The following is a 27,500-nucleotide window of genomic DNA, read 5'->3' on the forward strand; positions in this document are numbered from 1 at the left end:
CCGCTCTGACAACAAAAATCAAGAGGCAGTAGCCCCAAAGGACGATAAGAGAGACAGTGCTCCCCAGGAGGGCTACTGCCCCAAAAGGGGAGCAAATCAAGAAAACGAGGGGGCATACAGCCTAGACCCCCCCCCCCAAAACAAAAGGGGCAAAAGCTCCCAAGGACAATAAAGAGGACAATGCTCCCCAGGAGGCCGACTCCCCAAAAAGGGAAGTATTTCCTGGAAGTAGTATAGAGCAGGGAGAGTCGGTCCCAAAGGAAAGCGGAAAGGGAAATGCCCCTCAAAATAGCAACCCTTCCGCCAAGGAACAGCAAAAACAGTCCAACCTCACCAAAGATCCAGCACCAACAAGAGGGTCGGCATGGGGGAAGACTGTAGAGAAGCAACTGTCCCCTCAAGAGTATAGAGACTTGTACTTGATCAAGTACAGACAATACATAGAGGGGGCAGAAATTAAACCAGTGCCAGGCGCTTGGGAGGCAATCGAAGACAGAGTGCTCTCCCTCATCATCTCGGATATGCCGGAAAACCGCCTCCTAGGGATGAAAAAGGAAGACATGGCAGGGCTCCTACACAAGCTAAACATCCCGGTATTATACCTGTACCAGAGGAGCTACGCCATGTGGGACATCCTCCTACCCACCAAGGAAGATGCGGAGAGACTCTCCCTACAGGAAATTAAGTATGGGAGAATAAAACTAAAGCCCGAATACCAGGGCAGGACAAGGACCCGGGTGCAGGTATTCAATGTACCTATGCAAATATCAGCAGAAATCCTGGGATCCTTCTTCACACAGTTCGGCGAGGTGGAAAAAATAACCCCAGTGCGGTCGAAAACCGGCATGCACTTGGGCAGCTACACTGTGGCCATGAGGCTAAAGAAAGAAGGCTTCCAGGCGATACCAGCACAGCTGACATTTAAGGAGGTAACTATGACAGTAGTAGTGGAGGGGCGTCGTCCGCACTGCTGGTTCTGCCAAAAACAGGGTCACATGGCCAAGAGCTGCCCTCAAAGGTCAACTCCTACTCAAGTGACACTAAAGGCGGTCCCAACCTCTGAGACAGCACCAGTGTCCAAACAGGCTGTCACAACTCCTGCAACTGGAGCACCAACCCCAGCACCGAGGAAACCCAAAACTGTGCAGGAGGCCAAAGGGGAGGAATGGATCACGGTAATGAGGCAGAAACGGAAGCCCACAATCCCATCTGCCACCGTCCCACAACCAACCCAACAACTGAGGCAGCAACAACAACAGCAGCCTCCACAACAGCCGCAGCAACAGCCATGGCAGCAGACACAGCAGCAGCAGCCAAACCAGCCGTTGAACCAGCCGCAGCTACAACATCAGCTGCCGCGGCCAATGCCACAACCAATGCCACGAAAACAGCGGCAACAACAAAAACAGCAGCAGCAGCAACAGCCAGAACAGCAGCAGCAGCAACAAAAACGGCTGCAGCAACCAGAAAAGATACAGCACCAACCGGAGAAACAACAATTAGAGGAGCAGCAACAACCAACGGTCCCCACACCAATTAAGACGGGGGATCAAGCGAGGAAAACACTGCTCCTCTGAGGATGAATCTGCTAGTGAGAGGGAGAGGAACTCAACCTCACCACTCCCCGGTTCATTCAAAAGAATAAAAAGAAAAGGAAAGGGGAAGAAAAGGCAGCCCCCACTCCCTGTGAGCATACACCACCTCTAACAACAACACAACCCACTTCCACTCCCATACCACATACTGCACCAACACTAGACACCGCACTAACACCAACACCAACATCAGACACCGCACCAACACCAGACACTGCACCAACACCAGAAACTGCACCAACACCAACACCAGACACCGCACCAACACCAGACACCGCACCAACACCAGACACCACACCAACACCAGACACCGCACCAACACCAGACACCAGACAGACACTCGTCCCCACACCAATGCAAATTGAGCCGCCATCCCAGAAAGAAAAGAATGAACCCGGGAGGGGGAGAGACCCTTCAGATTCTCCCACTTACGGACTCACTCCAACAGGGACTCTAGCCCTTGAAACGAGAGAGGAACTTTGTTTTGTAGACCCCCTGTCTGTGGCAATGGGCTTACCACACCGGCAGAGAAAAAATTTAAAACCTCTGCTGGACTGCCAACAGATAGGGGGAAAAGACGTTAATGTCCCCTCTAATTTCCCGGACGCCCCACAGCTAACAACTTTCGTCAGGCTTCCTGAGGCCTGCAAAACCAACGTGTGGACAATGCTGGAAGCCGCTGAAGGGGCTGGTCCGGGAATTGAACTGATTAGGAAAAATGACCCTTCCCTTGAGGAACTCGCAAAACAATGCAAGGGAAGGGTCCCAGTGTTGGTCCATCCGTCACTCTATAGGGCCCTTAAATTGACTTACCCTTTGGATGTCGGCGGCATTGTGAGAGAAGGTCAGGACATGAAAAACCTGACCACCTTGAGCATTGCACACAACGTCGGTGTCCTTTCCCTGACTGACTTCGGAGCTGAGTGTAACACACCTTAAGGTAGGTACCATGGCTTTGAATTTGGCTAGTCTGAATGCGAGGGGCTTGAGATCATCGGGCCGGGCGGCTCGCCTCCGGCACGACCTCTTGTCCCTGGGAGTGGATGTTGCTGCGATTCAGGAGACGCATTTCGTTTCCTCTGTGGACTGTCAGGTGCTGGCCTGAGACTTTGAGGTTTTCTCAGCATATGGCAGCCCGCGGGGGAAGGGAGTTTCCGTGCTGGTTAAACGTACCCTGTCGGCGACGGTCGACGTTGTCCATAGAGATGCGGTGGGTAGGCTGGTTGTGGCCGATGTTGCCGTAAAAGATTCTGTGTTTCGGGTGATTGCGGTTCATGCGCCCAGCACCGCTCGTGAGAGGGTCTCATTCTTCAGTCAGCTTGACGCGTTTATAGATTGTCGGAAGCGGGTAGTGCTAATGGGGGATTGGAATGCCATCTTAGACCCCAACATAGATAAGGTAGGAGGCGGAGCTAGAGGATCGGAGAGGTGCGAGTCCAGCCTAGCTGATCTGATGGCTAGATGCGGTCTGGTCGACAGGTTTCGGTTCGAGCATCCGGGGCGGGAGATGTGGACGTGGACCAAAAGCGTTTCCTCCTATCCAAATACGTATTTGGACAGGATGTTAGTTAGGAGAGGCGAAGTAGACTTCTTATCTTGTCCCACGTTCACTTGGCTAGGCCAGACGGACCATAAATTAGTTATGGCCCGGCTGAAGCTAGGAAATAGGCCTAAGTCAGAAACTAGCCCAGGCTACGGGGGAGGGTGATAGGGTTAGTCAGGAACTAGCTAAGCAGGACCTTCTACGCGAGACTAGCGAGCGTTACGAAGGCCAAGTAGTTAGAGCTAGGCTTAGAAAGATAGGCAACGAAGCAGTCAATTCTGATGCAGACGTGCGCCGTGAGGTTTCTAGGCGTGGCTCGGACAAATACATTGCGAAAATCAAACATCCAAATGGATGCACCCTGGAATCGACTCGGGAGATCTGCGAGGGGTTTCGAGAACATTTCGAGGAGCGTTTTACGCAGCAGCCCGATCTTCCGGTCCTTGAGTTTAGCGACTATTTGGCCGACTCTCCCCGCCTCGAGGCGGCTAGAGCGGCTAGTTGCGAGGGCCGGGTGACGGAGCGGGAGGTCTTTACTGCGCTGAAGCAGGTCAGCTGTGACAAATCGCCAGGACTTGGTCTGCCATACGAACTGTACTTGAGGCTGTCGCCCATGTTTCTGCCTCTTCTGACGGATATGTTCAACCATTGGTTTGCTCAGGGATCCATCCCAGGGTAGGTGACCAAGGGAGTGATCACATTGCTGAAGAAAGGTGACGGGCATGGAGGGGAAGAATTAGACGACTACAGGCCCATAACTCTGCTAAACACAGAGTTGAAGATTTTGGCCAAGGTCCTGTCGAATCGGCTGCAGGTTGTTATCGACGAGTTGGTTGAACCGGAACAGAACTACGCTGTGAAGGGGAGATCGATTCAGAACAACTTGCACCTGATCCGCACGATCCTAGAGGGGGGAATAGATGACGACACGGAAGCCGCGCTGATAAACTTAGATCGGTCCAAAGCTTTCGATAGGGTCGACCATCGTTTCCTGGCATCTGTCTTAGAGGCCGCCGGTTTTAAACCGGACTTTTGCAAGTGGATCTCCATAATGTATCGACAGCCCATGGCTGTCGTGCAAGTGAACGGAAAGCGCTCGAAACCCTTTGTTATCTCTCGGTCGGTTCGTCAGGGTTGTCCACTGTCGCCCCTGCTTTATGTCCTGGCTTTGGAGCCTCTTCTCCGCAAGCTGAGACATGGGGAGGCAAATTCGGCCCTGCGCGGAATGGCTCTGCCTGGCGGCTCAGCTGCCAAGGTATCCGCGTTCGCCGATGATGTCACGGTCTTCGTGTCGGGCTTTAGAGACATTGAGGTCGTGTCGGAGGCACTCACATTGTACGAAAGAATCACGGGGGCCAAGATAAACCGCAACAAGTCGGTAGGACTGCGGTTGGGCGCATGGAGTGGCAACGCAAACCTCCCTGCGCCCTTCAGCTGGACAGATGGGCCGGTCCGGATCCTCGGCGTGTGGTTCGGACCGGGTCTCCAGCTTGACAAGAATTGGTTGGAGGTACGGTCAAAGGTGGAGGCTGCAGTCAATTCGTGGCTTCCTAGGAAACTTTCCTTAAAGGGTAGAGCTGAGGCGTGCGCCACTTACGTCTTTCCTCTCATCCTTTAACAACTGGCCGTACTTCCCCTGCCTGCACAACACCTAAAAGCTCTTGTCGAACTCTTGTCCTCGCTCCTTTGGGACAGAGGAAGACACTGGGTGAGCAGACAGGTCTGTATTCAACGTCCGTGTGAGGGAGGCTTGGGAATGCCGGACTTGAAGTGTCATCGAGATGCTGAGAGGCTGGCCTTCCTGAGCCACTATATGCAGGATGACCAACCGTGGCACCCCGTGGTTACTGCCGCCTTCCCCGACCTCGTTCTCGACCCTTTCATCGAGAGCCGTCGCAGGCCGCGGGGAGAATCTGCCTACATGAAAGAATGCCGAGCCGCGCTAAAACGACTACCAAGGTCCAGTGACCTTGTGACTGCTACCCGTAGGGAACTCCACAGGGATCTAGTGAAGGGGGCCGCTGACGACCCGCTATGCGCGCGTTTGGGGTGGCAGCAGAGTGAGATCCGCTCCGCGTGGGGCTGGGCGCCAGGTTCGAGTCATCTGAACAATCCGGAGTTCTCTCTGACCTGGCGATTGGCCCGAAATGCACTTCCACTCAACAACATACAATGCAGTTCCGGGTTTTTGGAGTCACCTGATTGTCCCCGTTGTGGGACAACGGCTACAGATCACGCTTTCTTCGATTGCCGCGAACTCCGCCAGTACTGGTCGTATGTCAGCGGAGTGACGGCTCGCATCGATCCTGAGCATCCTCGCCCAATTACTGTATCCAATGTTGTGGACAACGTGAGGCCGCCGTGGGACCGCGAAAGACAAATGGTCTACGTTACGATCCTGGCCGTGGCGAGAATGGTGATTTGAACGTCACGTCTGCAAGGTTGCCGGGGGGGTGTTGTCTTTTTCTGATCAAGATCTGATCGCGTTCTTTAAACACCAACTACGGGTGAAGATCAGATGTGATAGAAGAAGGCTGCATCGCGTGGCATTTGACAGAAGATGGATACATGTGGCAAGTCTGTGTGTACGAAGAGGAGCCAAATTTGAATACGTGTTCCCCGCCTAGGTGTGGAACGCGCAGTTCTGTAAAGTAAAATTAAACAGGTAGTCTCTCAGCTAGCTGAGTGTGTGTTCCATCCCTCCCCGATTAGGAAGCCTCCAAGATCCCCATCCCCTCTTACCTGCAATTTTTGTTTTCACCCCTTCCTCTAAATTTTACCCATCTTGGAGAAAAAGACATACAAACTAACCTCCATCCCTTACCCACAAAAATTTTCTTTTCTCCATTCACCCCCATCTAGAGGGCATCCCCACCTAGAGACTGACCCGCAGAAGCGAGGTTACTTTTACAAACCTAGTGGAACGGGCAGTCTATCAACTAGACGGGGTTGGGAGGGTCCTACTAATCACCTTTTGTTTTTTCTTCCCCCCGCCCTCGACACAAATGATTTATTGTTAACATTTTATTGTTATCTTTTGTTTTTACACGTAAATAAAAAATGTTTTAAAAATTGGGAGTTACTAGGACGTCCCCCAATATGAAAGGGTGAATGCGGTATTATGGTGAAAGAAGATACTAGCTGGGAGAAACTTTTGACTTTGTTTAGTTCTGGAGTGACAAGGATGACCAACGACCCCCAAAATTCCCCCCTTTTGAGTTGGCCATGTGCCTAAGTTTTTTGTTCAACGTTAATTTTGAATGTATTTTTTAACATGAATAAAAGATTTAATATCTCAAAGTGTAGTATCTGTTCCGGCAGATACTGCAAGCTATGACTAGCAAAGACCAGATGTGGGGGCAACCCCACATGCCTGACCTTTAACCAGCTCTCATTTCCCACCTCTCGGGAGCTGGTTCCCTTTTTCCCTTCCCCCTCCCTTCACTCCTCACATTAAAAATTGGCCTTGTGCCTAATTTGCTCGGTGGGGGAGCAAATAAATACCATCTGTTCTTCAGATGCTGCACTTCATTTTCTTGTTCTCTTTCGGCGGAGGAGAAATCCTTCACGACTGAGACAATTTTGATTTTTGTACCTTTTCTCCACGTTAAAAAACGACCCTGGTGTCTAACTCTGTCCCGTGGGGAGGCATAGTAAATAGGTACAATAATATCAGGGTGTTTCCGTTTGCGCTCACCATCCACAGGATGTCACCATCAATATATTAAATATGAAAGAGTCCGATGTTGCATTTCCACAGGTCCTGCTAGTTATCTATGTTATATTATGTTATATAAAAGGAACATTTTGTGTGCAGGTGAGTTCTTCCTCTATTGACTCTCCAACGGCTGGTCCGATTTTATATTTCACACAAATATACTTTATGTATCTGGCAGTGTTCTTCTGTTTTGTTTCAGAATATCTTCAATAAGTACCGATAACCGAAAAAAAAATCCTACGAAAGAAGGAACATGCGATTTTGTATAAAGTATATTACAGGTTAACATCACAAGTGCATTTGAGAAGGATTATTACTACACAAGCCAAAATGCCCGGCATATATCAAACGCAGGTTCTTGGATATGACAGTGACGCGTTCGAAATGAATGTTTCTGTTTAGAGTTTGATACTTGACATTTGCTTTTTTTAAACTTTAAGTGAAGTAATTATCTATAAAAAAAATAATTTCATGAACATCAACAGTAGATTTTCTACAATGCAATCTGCACTACAATGTGTTGTGGATTAAGTCACTGCGAGAGGCAGGTAAAGCTACCTCCCGATGCAGAGCGATGGGTGCCCAACTAGAGCAGACAATCTATGCGATTGAAAAATGGACGATTTCACCGATTCTGGCAAGAAAAATATAGAAGTATAATAAAAAAGAAAAGAAAAAGTCATAATTCGACCCCGGGTGACGTCTTGTGTCCGTGCTAGCATATATATATATATATATATATATATATATGCACACAATACATATTTATAATACGATAAGCAATCAAAAGCAACGCATATGCGAATTTACAAAAAAAATAAAAAATAAAAAAATAAACTAAAACACCACTTTTTATTATTTACGTCACGGTAATTGATTTTAATTGCTTCTATATGAATCTATTTCACAATTTATTATCTGTTGATGATTGATAATCATAAAAATGATAACTAGATATTTTCGTCCGAAAGCTGTTATTATTTCAGGAACATTAATTACGCCGAAAACTTAAAGCTATAGAATTGTTTTAGTTAATAATCACTGAACCGCTTATTTCAGCTATCTCTTTTTGTAATATAAGTGAACGTGTCTGTACATTTTTCTACGCAATAACTCTGTCAATTTTCAGTCTACAGACTTGAAATTTGATAGACAGGGTACTGAGATTTGGGAAAGTCTTTGTAATCCGTTTTCGGACAGAAATTTGGCTGTTAAGGGGTCAAAGTTCAACGATTTTACCTTTAAGAACTCCACCAAACTCCTCCGCTAATTTTGTGTCTAAACACTTGAAATTTTAGATATAGATTCCTTGAACAGGGATCTACCTTAAGAACTGGACTTGAGCCCAAAACAATAAATGTTAAGGGGGTCATAATAGGGGTCAAATTAAAAAATATTGACCGCTTTTTTCCTTTGCTCAACATGCACCTCCAAACACCGGGGCAACGCCGGGATGAAATGCTAGAAATTTATATATATATATATTAGTAAGTTATAAAAATATATATGGCAATTAAGCTACACAGATTATTCCGCGTTTCATTCACGCTAGGATTTATCAGGCTTATGCGAGGCTGTCTCGCGTTTTTATATACGCACATTCTATTAAGTTTTTAGTCAGCCAATCAGCTTTCTAGTTTCCACCGCACCCAGTTGACCTGCGGTTCACCCAATTTGTGTATGCTATGAATCCTAGCGTAGATGACACGCGGAATATTCTATGTAGCTTAATTGCCATGTATGTTTTATAACTTACTCCCTAGCTCTACCTACGTATTGAGCATTGTTGAAGTAAATACTTAAAGTTTACACATAAATTTATACTTTTGTATATTAAGTTATGTGATTAAATGAAGTAGTCATATATATATATATATATATATATATTATATATATATATATATATATATGACTAAGATTTTGTTCCTTAGAAGCGCTGGTTGAATTCGAATTAAATAAGATACGTATATAATACGTTTTAAGCCAAAACAACGCATTGTTACAAAATAAACATATTTATTTTGTTTAAAATTTATGTTAAAGTACATAAATATATTTCGAAGGAAAACTTCATCTTGTTGTTGGAGCAGAGAATTAGCCGTTTGTTGTTTCTACGGTAGCTTTTTAATCCTCAGTATATATATATATATATATATATATATATATATATATATATATTACACACACACACATGCTAGCAGGTTGCCGGATCGTAAAATAAGGATGCATCCTATATTTTAATTAATGCAGCAGAATTCTTATTTATTATAAACAGACATACCGTAAGTATAAAACGTAACGTTAAATTCCTTAAAAAAGAATTAAGAGTAAAATATATCATTAAACTCATGCAAAACCTGCGGTCTACTGTATACTCTGTCCTGTGGAAGTCAGCTGCACCGACAAAAGGTTAGCAGTAATACGTAAAAGTGTGGTTGGTTCTACACAAAGACTTCACTATAAATAAGTCATCTGTGTGGATTTCCGAGCAATTTAGTTTTTGTGCCAGAAGCTCATACGTCGAAATCGACCGGGAGAGCCCATCATCTTTTATATATATATCGGATAACGAGAAAGTTGAGAAATAAATTTATACCATTATTTTAGTTTAAAGAAGCTAAGATCAAAGATATTTGCGTACGATTGTTCTTAAGACATTAGGATTTTTTTTTTTCACTTTTTAATATCTAATATATCTATTCCGTATATCTCATGTTTTCACATTCCAACAATCATGTATTATAATGATAAAAAAAAACAATACAAAGGAAGGTCACTCTCATTGTTGTTCCTGGTGTTTTACCATATTTGTCCAAAATTTTCTGTGTATGTCTATTTAGCAGTTTTGCATGGTGCTGAACTTAAATTTAGATGTTAAGGCCTTGAGGACTTTTGGGCTAAATGGAGGGGAGCAAATGATGGATTTAGTCATTTTTTTTCTTTTGCGTAGTGCAGAACTCAAATTTACATGCGTTAAGGCCTATAACTGCGCAGTTTGTTCATTTTCGCTAGGATTTGACATCCCCTGGGGACTTTTGGGGCTAAATGGGGAGGGGGGAACAATTGCTGAACTTAGGGGTTTGTATTATTGTAAACAGATTCGAAAAAGTTGTCAGAACATAAATATGTAACAAATAAATGTTATCAAAGGCAAGATAAGTCACTTTTCTACCAAACTGGATAATTTTGCTGTGTTTTTATTTCATGTAACATGTTTATTCAGCTGGAAAAACATGCAGTGTTTGCCGATGTAGTGGAACATTTAAAATGGCGCCCGAGTCTTTGACACGGTAAGTTTGACCAAAAAGAAATTGTATTTATCTCCCCCTAACTGCGCTCGCTCGAATACTGCAGAAGTGCGGATTCGTTGATGCTTTCATCCTCGTCGAAACAGTAAAATTTGATTTTCTTGAATATTTTTTTTTTTTTTAATTCTTGATCAAATTACGTGATTTTCTTTTTAATTTTTGGTGCATGTGAACTTTTGCCATCGCGTTATTCTTAAATAATTTTCCAGGTTAAATGTTTACAATATTTTCCTTTATTATTACATTGTAAGGGGGAAGCACAGAATAGTTACAAAACGCCCTCCTCATGTTAAGAATGGCTTTAAAAATAACATTTCAGCACGGTTGCAAAAGTGCACGAGTACCAATTTTTTTTCTACACTTCTGCAGTGCATGACAGTGTCATGAGGCAAATGAGACGAGTTATTGACTCCTGTTCTTTGAATGAGAAATGCCCTCTACCGGCCGTTCTGTGAACCTCAACTTTAAACAAGTGTCTCAGAGAACGCAAAAAAAATATATAATAACGAAATAACACAAAAATATAGAAAAAGCGAAACATTTGTGTGAAAAATATAATTTTCATGTTTTAATATTTTTAAATGAATGATTTATAAGTGAAAATAAAACAAATGTTAAAAGCATTAAACATTTATAGATTTTTTTTTTTAGAATTATTTGTTTTTCCTGTATGATTGTATAAAATGTAGCAACATATTTATTTGTTTCACAATAAGATTGTATAAAAAATATCAAAATATAAGTTCAAAAACATGAAACATTTATAGAGGTTTAAGAATATATGGTGCCTGGAAAACTCGTCTCCGGGAAAACTCGTCCCCTTTCGCTAGGTAGGAAAACTGGTCCCTTATTGAATAAATATCGATTGAAAACACATTTTATGATCGTTCTTGAAGGAGATATTGTTTTTTTAAAATAGACTATAGCCCCCCCCCCCATAATATTTAAAAAAAATATTTTTACTTGTTTAATGTTTTTTTTTTTTAAATAAAATCGATTTTCTAAGTGTCCGTTTTCTACCTAACTGGCTAAGTTCTTAGTGATTTCACTTCTTTTAAAGCGTTTTTATGTCCATACAAAGTTAATTACAAATTTTTTTTTTTTGGTCTTATTTTAACGATATTTTTTGGAGTCATAAAATCAATAATAAAAACAAAACCAAAAAATTAAAAGACAGGTAGCGATTCGATTTTTCGTTACTTTTTTGTTTTGATTTTTTAATTATGATAGTTTTTTGTTATGTTTTTGTTTTCTCTCATACCAAATGCACTCATGCGTTATTTAAAATTATAATTTTATCAATTATCAACATTTACTGTCGTCCTGTCAAATTTTGCAAAAATTAACTAATAAATTAAAAACGAAATATTTTTTTGGCGCGAGAGATGCCATGTGCTAACAATCTCTCGTTAACTCATTTTTAATTTTTTTTAATTTTTACTTCAAAATTCTAAAATCAATCATTAAGAGAAAAGGTAATCACTAAATAAATTTATTAATCAATTTTATTGAAAACTCCACTATCGTTTATCAAGAATCTTTTTAATTTCATATTTTGTTGGTTGTTTTTCGGAGGGAGATATAGTTTTTACCCCCCACCCACACACTCTCTCTAAATTATATTTTAAAAAATATTAAAATTTATTATTTTCTTTTCAAAACCAAATCTCCCCCAGTAATTTCTCTAATTTTCTATTTTTTAGCGATTATCAAGACCCCTAAGATGTGATATACCGGACATTATTTCTCGTTCTCACGTAACACTCGACATGTTTTTTTGTTTTCTGTGTTTTTTTTCTTTACCGAATAAACGATTCCAAATAAATTAAACAACATAGTCGGCGAGGTAGAAAAATCGATTTTACCCTTTTATAAACAACAGTAAATAAGTAAATTCTTTTTATACTAATATAAAAAAAAAATTCGGTCTCGTTTATAGACATAATAAACGCTTTAAAATAAATGAAACCACTAAGAACTTAACCAGTTAGGTAGAAAACGGACACTTAGAAAATCGATTTTATTTAAAAAAAAAAAAACATTAAACAAGTAAAAATATTTATAAAAAATATTATGGGGGCTATAGTCTATTTAAAAAAAAAACAATATCTCCTTCAAGAACGATCATAAAATGTATTTTCAATCGATATTTATTCAATAAGGGACCAGTTTTCCTACCTAGCGAAAGGGGACGAGTTTTCCTAAATTCAGAATATATATATATATATATATATATATATATATATATATATATATTAACACAAATAGTTTTTTTTCTCACAGTAAGATTGTATAGAAATATCAAATAATTTTGGTTTGTTAATAAAGCAAAATATAATTTTAATATAGAAGTTTTTTTTATTTATTTATAAAATTTTATAGAAGTTTTCAACAATATTGTTTTTTCTTTGTTTTTTTTTGTTTTCTTTTTCAATGAGTGATACGTCTATAAATCGTATCACTGATACAATTTATAGACCCCCGTTCGACCGTTCTTGAAACTAAAATACACATTCGCCTCATGGCGCTGTCGTGCAGAAGTGCCATTTTTGATATTCGTCCCGTGTCTGGTACGTACATTCTACAGAATTTCTGCATTTCCATTAATTTTAAATGCTGCCATAAGTGCTTATCTGAATAAGCTCTGAAATTTAATATTTCGATTTTAGTTCTTATTCTGGAGAAGCACCTTATATTATAATTAAAACGACAATAGAATTGAGCTAAGTTCAATGGCTGTGCCTTATTTTGATGCCAGCTTTAAAAGTGTTTTTATTTATTGCTTTTTTTTTTTTACATTCTATGTGTAGAACTTAAATTTATATATAGGAGAGTCGTTCGAAAAGCAAAGCCTTCTATTTATTTTATCTGAAAAAGTTGAAGAGCTACGAAGATGGGGATGGTTACATTAAACCCGGCGACTATTTTGTATCCCAGAATTTATTTTTTTAGCTGGTCTCCACCATTCTCAATGCAATTTTGACAGAAATTCAATGGCGCATCTCTGCTTCAGATAATCGTTCACGACAGCGGTTGCTTTGTTAGAGTTTCAGTCCGCCAATATCTACATCTAGGAGATGAAACTCAGGTGACAAATGAATAAGTTCAGTCATCATAATACTGTAATTGTTAATTTTGATCTGATCCATTCGGGCAGGTAAAAAAAAAAGGAGCCATTACTTTTGGAATAAACCTCGAATATCATAATTGCTACAAGATCGGTTTAAGGACTTGAAATAAATTAACGTTAAATTTATGTCCAGTAATCAAGTATTGTATCCAAAATTGCATGGAAAACATTTTGATTATTATCAAGATGTTTAAACAATGGACGTAAAATTAGTATATTTCTAATCCCCAAATAAGAAATGATTGAAACGAAACTACTTAACGAGATTATATATATATATCCAAACACCTGACGAGTAAAAAAAAAAAATGACAAACGCTATCGACGACAAAAAAATGACAAACGCTATCGACGACAAAAAAATGACAAACGCTATCGACGACAAAAAAATGACAAACGCTATCGACGACAAAAAAAATGACAAACGCTATCGACGACAAAAAAATGACAAACGCTATCGACGACAAAAAAATGACAAACGCTATCGACGACAAAAAAATGACAAACGCTATCGACGACAAAAAAAATGACAAACGTTATCGACGACAGAAAAATGACAAACGTTATCGACGAGAGAAAAATGACAAACGTTATCGACGAGAGAAAAATGACAAACGTTATCGACGAGAGAAAAATGACAAACGTTATCGACGAGAGAAAAATGACAAACGTTATCGACGAGAGAAAAATGACAAACGTTATCGACGAGAGAAAAATGACAAACGTTATCGACGAGAGAAAAAATGACAACCCTGACCGACGAGAAAAAATGACAAACCTGACCGACGAGAAAAAATGACAAACCTGACCGACGAGAAAAAAATGACAAACCTGACCGACGAGAAAAAAATGACAAAACTCATCGATTAGAAAACAAAATTCAAAAATCTGCAAGAACAAAAAATGACAACTAATTGATAAAAAAATAAGAATCGATAAGAAAAACACAAAACAAAACTACCTTATTTCTGTTTTTAATAAAGGATACTTTTCTATACATAGTCTAAATATTTTTTATAAAACCTAGACAAGATACTGTTAGAAAACTCGCTCAATATATGTTACCGTGGCATAGGCTGAAGTATATTCGGTGGGTTTTTAACAGTATTTTGTTACTTTTTTTTTTTTTTTACTCCTTTTCCCAAACTTACAGTGTCGAAAAGACAGTCAGGCGCCATTTTCAATTTTCCAATACATCGGTAAACACTTTTTCGAGCTGAATAAACATGGTACATTAAATAAAAACACTAAAAACATATCCAGTTAGGTAGAAAAGTAGCTTATCTTGCCTTTGATAGCATTTGTTATATATTTGGTTTTTACAACTGTTTCGAATTTATGTCTACAGTAATACAAACCCATTTTATGTTTTGTTTATGCATATTTTTTGGCTGAAGATTGTAGTTATAGGTAATTATTCACAGGAAAATTGGTGCAAATCCAGATTAGCACTTGTGGCGATAAACAAAAAGAAAATGAAAGGTACTTATTGAGGTGCTGAAATAATAACGTTTATTATAAGAAAGCCATTCTTAACATGGGAACGGGAGGGTGTTGGGTACCTATTAACCTAACAATTTAATAAAAAGCACCGGCGATATTCCGTGACAAGTAGGTATAAGATAAAGGTTTTTGTTTATCGCCACATGTCCTAAACTAGATTTGCAATAATTTTCCTAAAAATATCCATAAAAAAGAAACAAAATAATCCAAAAAGAGCAAAGTTCAAGCAAAAAGCCACACACGCAAAAACATTTTTTTTTTCAGAATAATAAACGCTCACTCGGACGCGCTACGTACAACATCGGAGCCGATGCGTATTTCGCTGTGGGGGAACTCACTTGTGTACGTCAGCCAAATGAAAAAGTGAATAGGAATATTCAGGCCAAGATCAAAGTTAAGTATCTGTTCTGATGCACCTTTTCTGTCCTGTCAGTGGAGGAGAAATCCTTCATGACTAAAACAATTTTTATCTTTGTTCCATTCCAGAGTGCGCCTTTTGGGGAGCTGGATTTCCCCACATTAGAAACCGATCTTGTGTCTAACTGTCCTCGTGGGGATTAAGTAAATAGGAACATTCAAATGTCCATTTTTTCTTGTGTTCTTTATTTTACGGGGAAAGAGAAAAAAAAATGAGATGACAAATTGATGTTCAATACGAGCGTGTTTTCCCGTTCTCCGCATAACGTTCGCAGACAGACACCTGCATTATTTCCATTTGAGTACTAAATGTGAAAAGTGGGCGGATCTAAGGGTCAAATACGCTACGCTTCTAGGGACGCACAGAAGGCTGTCTGTCGTGAGGATTTGGTTGGTTGTTTTACGGTATATCAACCCTTTTTCAGGTTATTTAATGCCAAATGCAGTTATTTTGAAGTTTTTAATAGAATGTTTTTTTTTTTGGTACTCATGCAGAGTGTGATCCGTGTTGCTGAAATAATAACGTTATTATTTAAAAAGCCATTCTTAGCATGGGGTGGGGGAGGGGGGTTTCTACCTATTCTGTACTTTAACCTTACGATTGAATAAAAAACATCATGAAACTTTAAACTTGGAAAAACGATTTAAAAAATAGCGCGGATCACTCTCTGCATTAGCACCATGTTTTTTTTTTTCAAGTCGGTTTCTATTTTAACCCATAGTTAGGATTCCTAAAAGGTACTACCACTCCGGGTCAGAGTCGACCTGGGAGCAATCGTAATTAAAGGGTGGCTCCACACTCCCCAAATCCCACAAGCTGGGGCCTCACCCTCGGATATTGTTTAAGGTCATATCCAGGCCAGGACCCTGTCGTGAGGAAGAGAGCGGTGGTTCAAACTTCCAGTTCGGCCCTGGGTTTTCCTGTCCCCATAACCCAACACTTTTATACCCTTAATGTGGGGATATTGTGAAAGCTTTATCATTTCCGATTTTCCAGAGGGGTTAAAAATGGGGTATTAAAAAAAAAAAAAATACAAATTACTGTTAAAAACGCATCGAATATATGCCAGCCTATGTCACGGTAACATATATTGAGTGAGTTTCTAACAGTATTTTGTCTAGTTTTGTTTTTAACTCCCTTTCCCAAACTTATCGTGTTAAAGATAGATTCGGGTGCCATTTTAAATTTTCCAATATATCGGTAAACACTGTTTTTCGAGCTGAATAAACATGTTACATTGAATAAAAACACTAAAAACATATCCAGTTAGGTAGAAAAGTAGCTTATCTTGCCTTTGATAACATTTATTTGTTATATATTTGTTTTTTGACAACTTTTTCGAATCTATGTGTACAGTAATACAAACCCAAAAACAAATATATAACAAATAAATGTTATCAAAGGCAGGATAAGTTACTTTTCTATCTAACTAGATGACTTTTTAGTGTTTTTATTTAGTGTAACATGTTTATTCAGTTCCGAAAAACAGTGTTTATCTATGTAATGGAAAATTTAAAATGCGGCCGGGCCGCCGGACTCTGTTAAACACGGTAAGTTGGCGAAAATTAGTTAAAAATAAAAAAAATAAAAAACTATACACAATACTGTTAGAAATTCGCTCAATATGTTACCGTGACATAGGCTGACATATATTCGGTAGGGTGTTTAACAGTATTTTATATCGTTTTTAATTTTTACTCATTTTACCAAACTTAGTGTTCTGCGGTTATTAGCGAGGTTTATCCACTATTTTGTTTTATTTCTTATTTTAAAGTCATTGTCAAGATTTCAAAAGATGTAGAGAGGCATCGCGATCATTTTCTTGTTCTCCCGTAGCGCTCAATACTACTTTTTTTTTTCAAACTGAATAAACATGTTATTAAATAAAAACACTAAAAAACCTATCCAGATATGTAGAAAAATAATTTCTTGCTTCTGATAACATTAATTTATTACATATTTGTTTTTGTTTTTTTTAAACAACTTTTTCGTATCTCTGGATTTGCAAAACAAACCAGTTTTTCGAACCGGGTAAATATTTTACATTAAATAAAAACACTAAAAAGTTTATCCAGTTAGGTAGGAAAGTAACTTATCTCGCCTTTGATAACATTCATTTCTTATATATTTGCTATTGACAACTTTTTCGTACTTGTGTACAAACCCAATTTTTTCTTTAGTTATTTTTAACCAGATAAATATGTTAGTAATAAGACTATTCCAATATTTTTCCAGATTCCGATACGATTACCGATTCCGATTTTCGGGTTTGTATTCCTGTACACAGATTCGAAAAAGTTGTCAAAAAAAATAAATAAATAAATAAATAAATAAATAAAATAAACTAAATAAAAATAAAACCACAAAATAACAAATATATAACAAATAAATGTTATCAAAGGCAAGATAAGTTACTTTTCTACCTAACTGGATGACTTTTTTTAGTGATTTATTCAATGTAACATGTTTATTCAGTTCGAAAAACAGTGTTTACCGATGTATTGAAAAATGTTAAATGGCGCCGGATTCTCTGTTGAACACGGTAAGTTTGTGAAAATGAGTTAAAAATTTAAAAAATATATATAAAATACTATTAAAAATCCCACTCATGAGCGAGTTTCTAACAGTATTTTGTCTAGTTTTTTTTATTTATAACTCCTTTTCCAAACTTGTGTGAAAGAGAGAGAGAGAGAGAGAGAGAGAGAGAGAGAGAGAGAGAGAGTCGGGCGCCATTTTAAATTGTCCAATATGACAGTAAACGTTATATTTTTCGAGCTGAATAAACATGTTGCATTAAATTTAATAAAAAAAACAAAAACACTAGAAAACTATCCAGTTAGGTAGAAAAGTAACTTATCTTGCCTTTGATAACATTTATTTGTTATATATATTTGTTTTTGTTTTATTTTTGACAACTTATTCGAATCTAACTGCATAGTAAATACAAACCCCGATTTTCTATAAATCTTTAAATATTTAACTATAAAGTTCCTATTTTTCCCGGTTATCGTAAAAAACAGGTTAAATGTGCATATATTTTCTCAAATGTAAAAACGGACATGTTGGTGGGGGGGGGTGATCTATAGATTTTAGTTTTACTAGTCATTAAAAAAAATATATTTATTAAGCTACAAGAAGTGGCAGATTTTGTTTAAACAAAATCTAATATAAAAAAATAATTAAAGGAATCGTTTTTGGCATCGGAATTTTTTCCTATAAACGCCAAAACCGGGACTTTATAGTTAAATATTTTGGTACTACGTGGGCGTTGAGTTCCATGACGACCAGCAGAATTTAATAGTCGCTCCCTTAGTCCTCCCCCTTAATCAAGGCTAACGCATGCGCACGTAAACCCCATTTTTGTATTTACTGACATTGGCTTAGTAACTAAACCATTTATTGATAACTTCGTAACCCTTAGACGCATGCCGGGAGATTTAAATTGGTTCATTATTGTTGTAATGAAGAAAAAGTTTCATTGAACACACACTAATGATAAATGATTTATTCTATTCACTGAAATTTACTAATTTTTAAATGAAAAAAAAAAGTTAAAAAAAAAAAAAAATTGTTTATGTGCGCATGTAAAAATGTTTGCAAAAGTCAGAAATTATTTTAATATTAATTTTAAAAAATTGGTATTCATTTATTTTTTAGATTAGGTCCACCTTATAAACACCCCCAAACCGCCCCATGTTAACAGCTTTCGGAATAAACACCATTGGGGGGGGGGGTGAAAAAATATTTGCAAAAATTTAACTGATATTTGTTGTCAGCATACCCATCCACGAATACTATTTTTAAAAAAATGGCGGGGGTTCAGTGTCCGTTGCAGAGAAGTAGATTTATTTATCAATAAAAGTCGTCACTTGAAAAGAAAATTGTGGAGGTGGACCTGACCTAAATGTAAATATTTACCAAAAAGTTATCCGTTCATGTAAATTAAAAATGTTTGTAAAAGTGAGAAATTATCGGGTTTGTATTACTGTACACAGATTCGAAAAGTTGTCACAAAACAAATATAGAACAAATAAATGTTATCAAAGGCAAGATAAGTTATGTGCATGTGGATATATTTTTCGTGTTTTTATTTAATGTAACATGTTTATTCAACTCGAAAAGCTGACAGTGTTTACCGATGTATTGGAAAATTCAAAATGGCGGCCGACTCTCTCTCGGAGAGGGCAAGTTTGGGAAAAGGTATTATAAATAATAAACTAGACAAAATACTGTTAGAAATTCGTTCAATATATGTCACCGTGACATAAGTTGACATATACGGTTGTTTTTTTAATAGTATTTTGTCTAGTTTATTATTTATAGCATCTTTTCCCAAACTTACCGTGTTAAAGAGGCAGTCGGGCGCCATTTTGAATTTTCCATTACATCGGCAAACACTGCATGTTTTTTGAGCTGAATAAACATGCTACATTGAATAAAAACACAAAAAATATATCCAGTTTGGTAGAAAAGTAACTTATCTTGCCTTTGATAACATTTATTTGTTATATATTTGTTTTTTGACAACTTTTTCGAATCTATGTGTACAGTAATACAAACCCAAAAAATGTTTGTAAAAGTGCGAAAGGCAACGTAAGTAAATAAATAAAATATGTTACGTGCGCATGTGTTAGCTTTGACTGAGGGTGGGGACTAAGGGAGCGACTACTAAATAATTCTGCTGATCGCCATGGAACTCAACACCCAAGGAGATTTATGAAAAATCGGAATCGGTAATTGTATCGGATTCAGAAATACATATTTGTAAAGGGTGCAATTGAATGCGCGCGTGAAAACAACCATGGCGACTAGTGAAAACATTACGGAATACAGATCCTAAAGATCAAAAATAAAGAGGGGTACCGCTCGTACACGTGCACCAACTCTCCCTCTATAAAAGCATTCACAACCAACACTTCTCTAGCTATACCTAACTACTGCAAACAACTTTCCCCTGCTCTCTATCTGTGCCTAAATTGAAATGAAAATATTTACTATGATCAAATTTTATTTCCTAGAACTGCTACAATACCATGTGGATATTTTATAGCTGACTATAGTATGGTAGTTTTCAAGTCTAATGTAAACAAGTCCTTGTTGAATCCACTTCAATAATCAAATTCTACCAAATTCCCACCCAAACGGATCATAACATCTGTTTTATCGATCATCGGACACACTTTAACTCTTAAACTCGAATCGCCTTCGGACCTTAAAATAGTGACCTACCTACAGGCTCTAGGTTGCCTAAAGGGTGTCAAGTCGAACCCCCGCCATGACATGAACACCAAGACAGAGTTCGTGTCAGATAAGGAGGAGGTAAATGAATTTTTTAGATAGCCTACTAAAAAGTCCGCTGCGTTGACGGAAAAGGAAGTACTTATTAAGATAGGTCGATTTTTTTCAAATATGTCGTTTTAGGCAAAAACTAGGGTTTGTTTTACTACAGATTCGACAAAATTGTCAAAAAGCAAATATAACACATATTATCACAGGCAACATAAGTTACATTGGCAAATGTGTATTTCAGCGGCGTAAATTATTTGACGGACAAAAATTTATTAAAAAAAATAATTTATTTTTATATAAAACACATTAGACCCTAGGGATGAAATAAAACCCGAAAAAATTTATTTTTTCAACATTTTTTTGTGAGACTAAATGTACAACAACGGAGGCCGCCATCTTGTTTTGAAATTTTGGCCTTTCTAAAGCTAAATTTGACCTTTTTTACGCTCTTACATGGATTAAGGTTCCACGCAAGACAACTTCGTCGAATCCATGTGTATAGTAATACAAACCAGTACGGAAAATCAGGTAAAATTATATTTTCTTAATGTTATAAAATAGAAGATAGAGAGTTCACACTACGGAGGATATAACTCGGAAAGAAACATTTAGATTACGTTTTAATGGCGACCACTATAATTGCCTTATAGCGATGATTTTTTTCTTCCATTTATTTTACTAAAAACACAGTTCTAATCGATGAATTTTCATAATTCTTTGATATATTACTATTTTCGACAATTACGTACGTTATATCGCTTTTGCTTAAAGCGACATATCGGTAAACATTGTATGTTTTTCGAGCTGAATAAGTTACATTGAATAAAAACAAAAAATATATCCAGTTTTGTAGAAAAGTAACTTATCTTACCTTTGATAACGTTTATTTGTTATATATTTGTTTTTTTGACAACTTTTTCGAAGTTTAAAATACCGATTTCTCCCTCTGATTCTAATTAACATGTGCTCGAGATATAATCGCGTCCCCATTTAGGCGATAAACTGTAGAAGTACCCAAATAACCAACTCGTTTAACTTTTTCAGGTTAGGTAGGCCATAATATTTTTAATTTCACAACTATTAATTCGTTGACACAAGGAGTTAGGATTGATGATAGGGTTATGGGGTTATTCGTCCGAAACAATGAGATTGAAATATGGGGTTTGTTTTACTGTACACGTAGATTCGAAAAAGTTGTCACAAAACAAATATAGAACAAATAAATGTAATCAAAGGCAAGATACGTTACTTTTCTACCCAACTGGATATGTTTTTAGTGTTTTTATTTAAGGCAACCTGTTTATTCAGCTCGAAAAACAGTGTTTACCGATGTAAATGTATTGGAAAATTCAAAATGGCGGACGACTCTCTCGGAGACTAAGTTTGGGAAAGAGTTATAAATAAAATAATAATTAAAAAAAACAGTCAAAATACTGTTAAAAACCCGGCGAATATATGTCAGCCTATGTCACGGTAACATATATTGAGCGAGTTTCTAACAGTATTTTGTCTGTTTTTTTATTTAAAACTCATTTTCCCAAACTTACCGCCTCAAAGAGAGAGTCGGCTGCCATTTTAAATTTTCGAATACATCGATAAACACTGTTTTTCGAGCTGAATAAACATGTTACATTAAATAAAAACACCCAAACATTCAGTTAGGTAGAAAGGTAACTTATCTTGCCTTTGATAACATTTATTTGTTATATATTTGTTTTGTTTTTTTTTGTGTTTTTTTTTTGACAACTTTTTCGAATCTATTTGTACAGTAATACAAACCCGGTTTGTGTTGTAACTTATTTTAAAGCGCTTATTTGGTTTGAAATAAAAGTAGTTCAGAGCCTTAAGTTGGAACAAGAGAAAACTGCCGACGTTCATCTGAGTAGTCTCGATAATCGCTCAAAAATTAAATATTCGTAGAAACCCACCCAATTTCATCTATTGTACTAAGATAACGGGTGCTTATGTGCAGTGCATGTATTGATCAGTAACGTTATTATTTAGAAAGCCATTCTTAACATGGGGAGAATGTTTTGTACCTATTCTGTACTTTAGCCTTCCGATTTAATAAAATATGTATCAAAACTTCAAACTTGAAAATACGATGTAAAAAATAGCCCGGATCAATAAGTGTGCTATGCAAAAACAGAACAGTACATATTTAAAAAATGCATTAAATAAAAAATTAAAAAATTAGAAAATTCATATTAGAATACAATAAAATATACAGAGATAGGAATAAGCTATAGTTAAATAAAAATGAACATTATAAAAAATAAATGCGGGCCTGAATTTTTTTTTCAACATGGCTGACGAGAGCCTAACATCATTTACGTCTTATCATAACTGGTCCCCTTTATGTTGGCCTTGAAACCGACGGTGCCAATGTTTTTCTCAACTTCTGTACAATTAAATAAATATATATATTTGGTTGTATTATTAGGTAAAGTACAGACTAGTTTTAAAAAATATTCTCCCCATGTTAAGAATGGTTTTCTACATTTTTTTCAGCACGTTACAATAAGTCCATCACTCCATGAGTACCAAATAATTCGGATTTGTATTACTACGCACAGATTCGAAAAAGTTGTCACAAAAATAAAATAAATGTTATCAAAGCCAAGATAAGTTACTTTTCTACCTAACTGAATACATTTTTAGTGTTTTTATTTAATGTAACATGTTTATTCAGCTCTAAAAACAGTGTTTTATGTATTGGAAAATTTTAAATGGCGCTCTCTGTCTTGAACACGGTAATGGTTAACATTTACGGATATGGTCCCGACGTCCCGCCTCGTTCTGAGATCTGGGAGAAGTCTTCTGACGTAAGAGGTGTCGAGGCAGAAAATGACCCTAACCCTAAAACTCCTTCAGCATGGATTTGACAAGCATGAGGCAATTTTGGAGTTCTTACAATGAGGCGAAAAATTTTCTTACGAGAAAATAACATTTTGCGAAAAGAAGGACCTATGTGCGTCATTTGTCAAAGACAAATGACAGAAGTAAAAAGGAACAAATTATTGTTGGGGTGCCTTTCACATAAAGGCAAATTTCGATAAAGCAAGGCAGGTTTTATTTATTTATTTTTTTTACGAGTTCAGCTGCCACTTGAATTATCAAAAATTCTAATTATTTGAACTGTTTAAATTTTTTTAAAAAATTCTAATTATTGGAGCGGTGTTTATTTTTCTTAAGTTAACAACTCGGCACTTTAATGAACGTGTCATTTTCTGGCTCGACACCGCTGACGTCAGACGGCGTCACCCCGAACTCGGGACGTCGGGACCATATCCGTAAATGTCAACCTAAAAAACTATACAAAATACGGTACTCATGCACTTATTGATCCGTTCTGAAATAATAACCTTAATGGTACTTGTACAGGTAAATCAAGGGGTTTGTTTTACTGTACACAGATTCGAAAAAGTTGTCAAAAAAAAAAATAAATAAATATATATATATATAACAAATAAATGTTATCAAAGACAATATAACTGTATTTTCTACCTAACTGGATATGTTTTAAGTGTTTTTATTTAATGTAACATGTTTATTCAGCTCGAAAAACATACTGTGTTTACCGATGTATTCGAAAATTCAAAATGGCGCCCGACTCTCTTTAACACGGTAAGTTTGGGAAAAGGTGCTATAAATATAAAACTAGACAAAATACTGTTAGAACCTCGCTCAATATATGTTACCGTGACATAGGTTGACATATATTCAGTGGGGTTTTAATAGTATTTTGTCTAGTTTATTATTTATAACACCTTTTCCCGAACTTACCGTGTTAAAGAGAGAATCGGGCGCCATTTTGAATTTTCCAATACATCGGTAAACAATGTATGTTTTCCGAGCTGAATAAACATGTTACATTGAATAAAAACACGAAAAATATATCCAGTTTGGTAGAAAAGTAACTTATCTTGTCTTTGATAACATTTGTTATATATTTGTTTTTTGACAACTTTTTCGAATCTGTGTGTACAACAGTACCTATTTACTATGACTCCCCACGGGACAGAGTTAGACACCAGGGTCGTTTTTTAACGTGGAGAAAAGGTACAAAAATCAAAATTGTCTCAGTCGTGAAGGATTTCTCCTCCGCCGAAAGAGAACAAGAAATGGAAGTGCAGCAGCAATGCAGCATCTGAAGAACAGATACTACACTTTGATCTTGACCAAAAGGCCAAGTCGAATTCTGTGTGTACAGTAATTCAACCCCAAAATTTCATTTAATTTGATTGAATAGTTTCTATTTTTACAGCAGAAAAACACGTTTTTATGAGAGCGCGTTGGAATCAACCATTATGAAATTTGTTGAACACGCCACGGGAAGATAACTCCAGTTAAAGCGCCGACACTCCCTCCCCATCTTTATTACTAGTTTTTCCTAAAAATCGAATCTTTTGCTCTGTAATCATAACAAATAGTTTTTTCGCTGTAAAATGAAAAACTACTTGATGAAATTAATGAATTTTTTTTTTCGGAGAACTTCGTTCCGTAACGAATATGTAAAATATAACCTTTTTTTCGATATTTTCATTTTTTTTTTTTAATGTCTTGATTAAACTGTACAAGTACCATTATTTAAAAGGCCGGTACTAGTGCAGAGAGTGATCCGGACGTAAATAACGTTATTATTTAAAAAGCCATTCTTAACATGGGGAGGGGAGGGTGTTTTTTTACCTATTCTATACTTCAACCTTACAATTAAAAAAAAAAACTTTAAACGTTGAAATACAATTTAAAAAAAAAATAGCGCGTTAGTGCATTTAGCACCCAAAATACTGTTAGAAACTCGCTCATAGTGTTACCGTGACATAAGCTGACATACACACACACACGTCTAAGAATGGCTTTCGGATTAAACACCCAAACTTCCCCATATTAAGATTAAACACCCAAACTTCCCCATATTAAGAACGGCTTCCCCATATTAAGAACGGTTGGAGGGGTGTTTATTCCGAAAGCCGTTCTTAACATGGCGAGGTTGGGGTGTTTATAATACGCTGGGGGACATTTACCATATTTGTAAAATAAAAATTATCCAGTGGCAACAAGCACGGTCAATTAATGAGCACTTTTACCGCTCGAAAGATCGGACATAACTAGCTGATAAGATTTGCCAGCCTTTTGTTTTTTCTTTTATTTTTTTATGAGGGGGGGAAGCTAACCGCTTCAATATAAGCGAGGAAGTTTCGCCGTAGTAGATAATATTTTTAAAGAAAGCTGCCGGTCAATTCGAAACGAAAGAGAAATATCCAAATCCACATGTGACAATATTCAGTCACAATAAACAAAACAGCGTAAGAAAAAGATAAAGAAAAAAAAAAAACACTTACCTTTGATCAAAATCACCGATTGTAATGTGTAAAAAAGTACAATTATCCCAAGACTCCTTTCCATGGATAATAATTGTAAAAAAAAAAAAAAAAAATTAAAAAAAAAATAAAATAAAAAAATGAATATTGCGTTTATAAATTGTTTTTTTTTTTATTTTATTTTTTTTTTTTTTCTATTATTCCATAAGTTATGATTCCTTCAGATTTATCCAGGCGATTTTAATTGTCGGAGAATCATTTTTTTTTTTTTTTTTTTTTAGCAAACGTGAAACTATTTTCACAACACAAGATTCGATTTATTTCAACAATCTTGTTGTTCTTAAGAGAAGTAAAATGAATCTTATTTTGTCATTTTACGTAAAAAGTAATTGGATCACGGACATTTCGTTTTAAAAACAATAGTTTTGTTATTGTGCGTGTGTGCGCGCGTGTTTAATGTTAGTGTAACCAAGTCGGCCAAATTTGCGGACTGTTTGTTGAGAGGGGATATTTCTTATTGAAAATCATATCGATCAGTGGTTTTCTTTTTTCTTTTCTTTTTAACGTTTTGTGAGCGTTAATACTATGTATATAAGAAAATAAAAATAAATAAACGTAGATGTCTTTGTTTTCGTAGCATTTCTATCAAGAATCGATTTTTTATTTTATTATATATCTGCTTTGTGTGTGTGTTTAGACACCGGAGCGATAACACGTTAACGAATAAATAAATAAAAATGAAACGGAAAAAATAAGTAAAAACGTTAATAAAAAAAATAAAAACAAATTATATATATATATATATATATATATATATATATATATATATATCACGTGTTGTTAAATGCGATATTCGTACAGCATGAAAGCAAATATACAATTATTTTAGTATTTAATATTAAAATAAAAAATAAAGTAAAATAAAATCAGGCTTTTGTTTTTTGTTTTCTAACTCCGATGTATCCAGTGAGTCGTTTATCTCCAGCGCAAAGAAGAATCTACGTTCTTAACTGTTATTACAACTCCCATATTTACGGCTTTAAAGAAAGACAGATAAAGCAGCTAGCGACTCTCACTAAAGAGTTCACACAACAAAAAAGAAGGAAAGTATCTAGGAATGTAGACGCACTAGAAAGGTAATCCGTTAGGAGGTATAAGTTTCACTATAAGTAAAAGTTTATTTTTCCCACCCCTTTTGAGGCAGGGGGTGACACGGCAGTGGAGAGGTGGATGGCCGGTCGAATTTCGTTCGTTGTCGGCTCGTCCAATCAACGAACACGAGGCGAGCTTTACAAGGTTGGTATAGAAAGAAGTAGGGGTGGACGTGTAAATTATAAGAAAAAAAAAATAGCGGAGGTCAGTTTAGTAGGGACTCTACGAAGTCTCAGCTAAACAAACAAACAAAAAAAAAATAAATAATAATAAAAAAATTTTATATTCTAAATGGACGTCTCTACATTTTCATTTCAATGTCTTTGATTTGTTTGTTTGTTTGTTTGTTTGGTTGGTTGGGTGCGTCCTCCAACCTCCCCGTTTCTGTTTTTTTTTTTTTTTTTTTTTTTTTTTTAAGCAAACAGAGAACGAGCGTGCGACGAGAATATAGACGCGCACTTGTTCTCACTCTCTCTCCTTTTTTTTTCTTTTTTATTTTTTCTAATATTTTATCTCGCTG

General features: G+C 36.9%; 1 protein-coding gene and 1 long non-coding RNA gene across 2 annotated transcripts in view; one reads left to right on the forward strand and one right to left on the reverse strand.

Moving 5' to 3' along the window:
• The window catches only part of LOC145263782 (BMP and activin membrane-bound inhibitor homolog), a 150,623-nt gene that overhangs the window by 120,432 nt on the left and 2,691 nt on the right, over window positions 1-27,500 (reverse strand). Inside the window, exon 1 of the mRNA XM_080120836.1 lies at window positions 25,850-27,500. This exon is cut by the window's right edge and continues 2,691 nt beyond it. Coding sequence (XP_079976962.1) covers window positions 25,850-25,913 — 64 coding nt within the window. The 5' untranslated portion in view covers window positions 25,914-27,500. The remainder of the gene's footprint in view (window positions 1-25,849) is intronic.
• Window positions 20,568-27,500, forward strand: part of LOC145263783 (uncharacterized) — a 10,143-nt gene continuing 3,210 nt past the window's right edge. The window contains exon 1 of the long non-coding RNA XR_013864599.1: window positions 20,568-21,032. This is a non-coding gene — a long non-coding RNA (uncharacterized LOC145263783). The remainder of the gene's footprint in view (window positions 21,033-27,500) is intronic.

This window comes from Euprymna scolopes, chromosome 39 (assembly GCF_053919585.1).
Source record: "Euprymna scolopes isolate OS-2025 chromosome 39, ASM5391958v1, whole genome shotgun sequence".
Classification (NCBI taxonomy): domain Eukaryota; kingdom Metazoa; phylum Mollusca; class Cephalopoda; order Sepiida; family Sepiolidae; genus Euprymna; species Euprymna scolopes.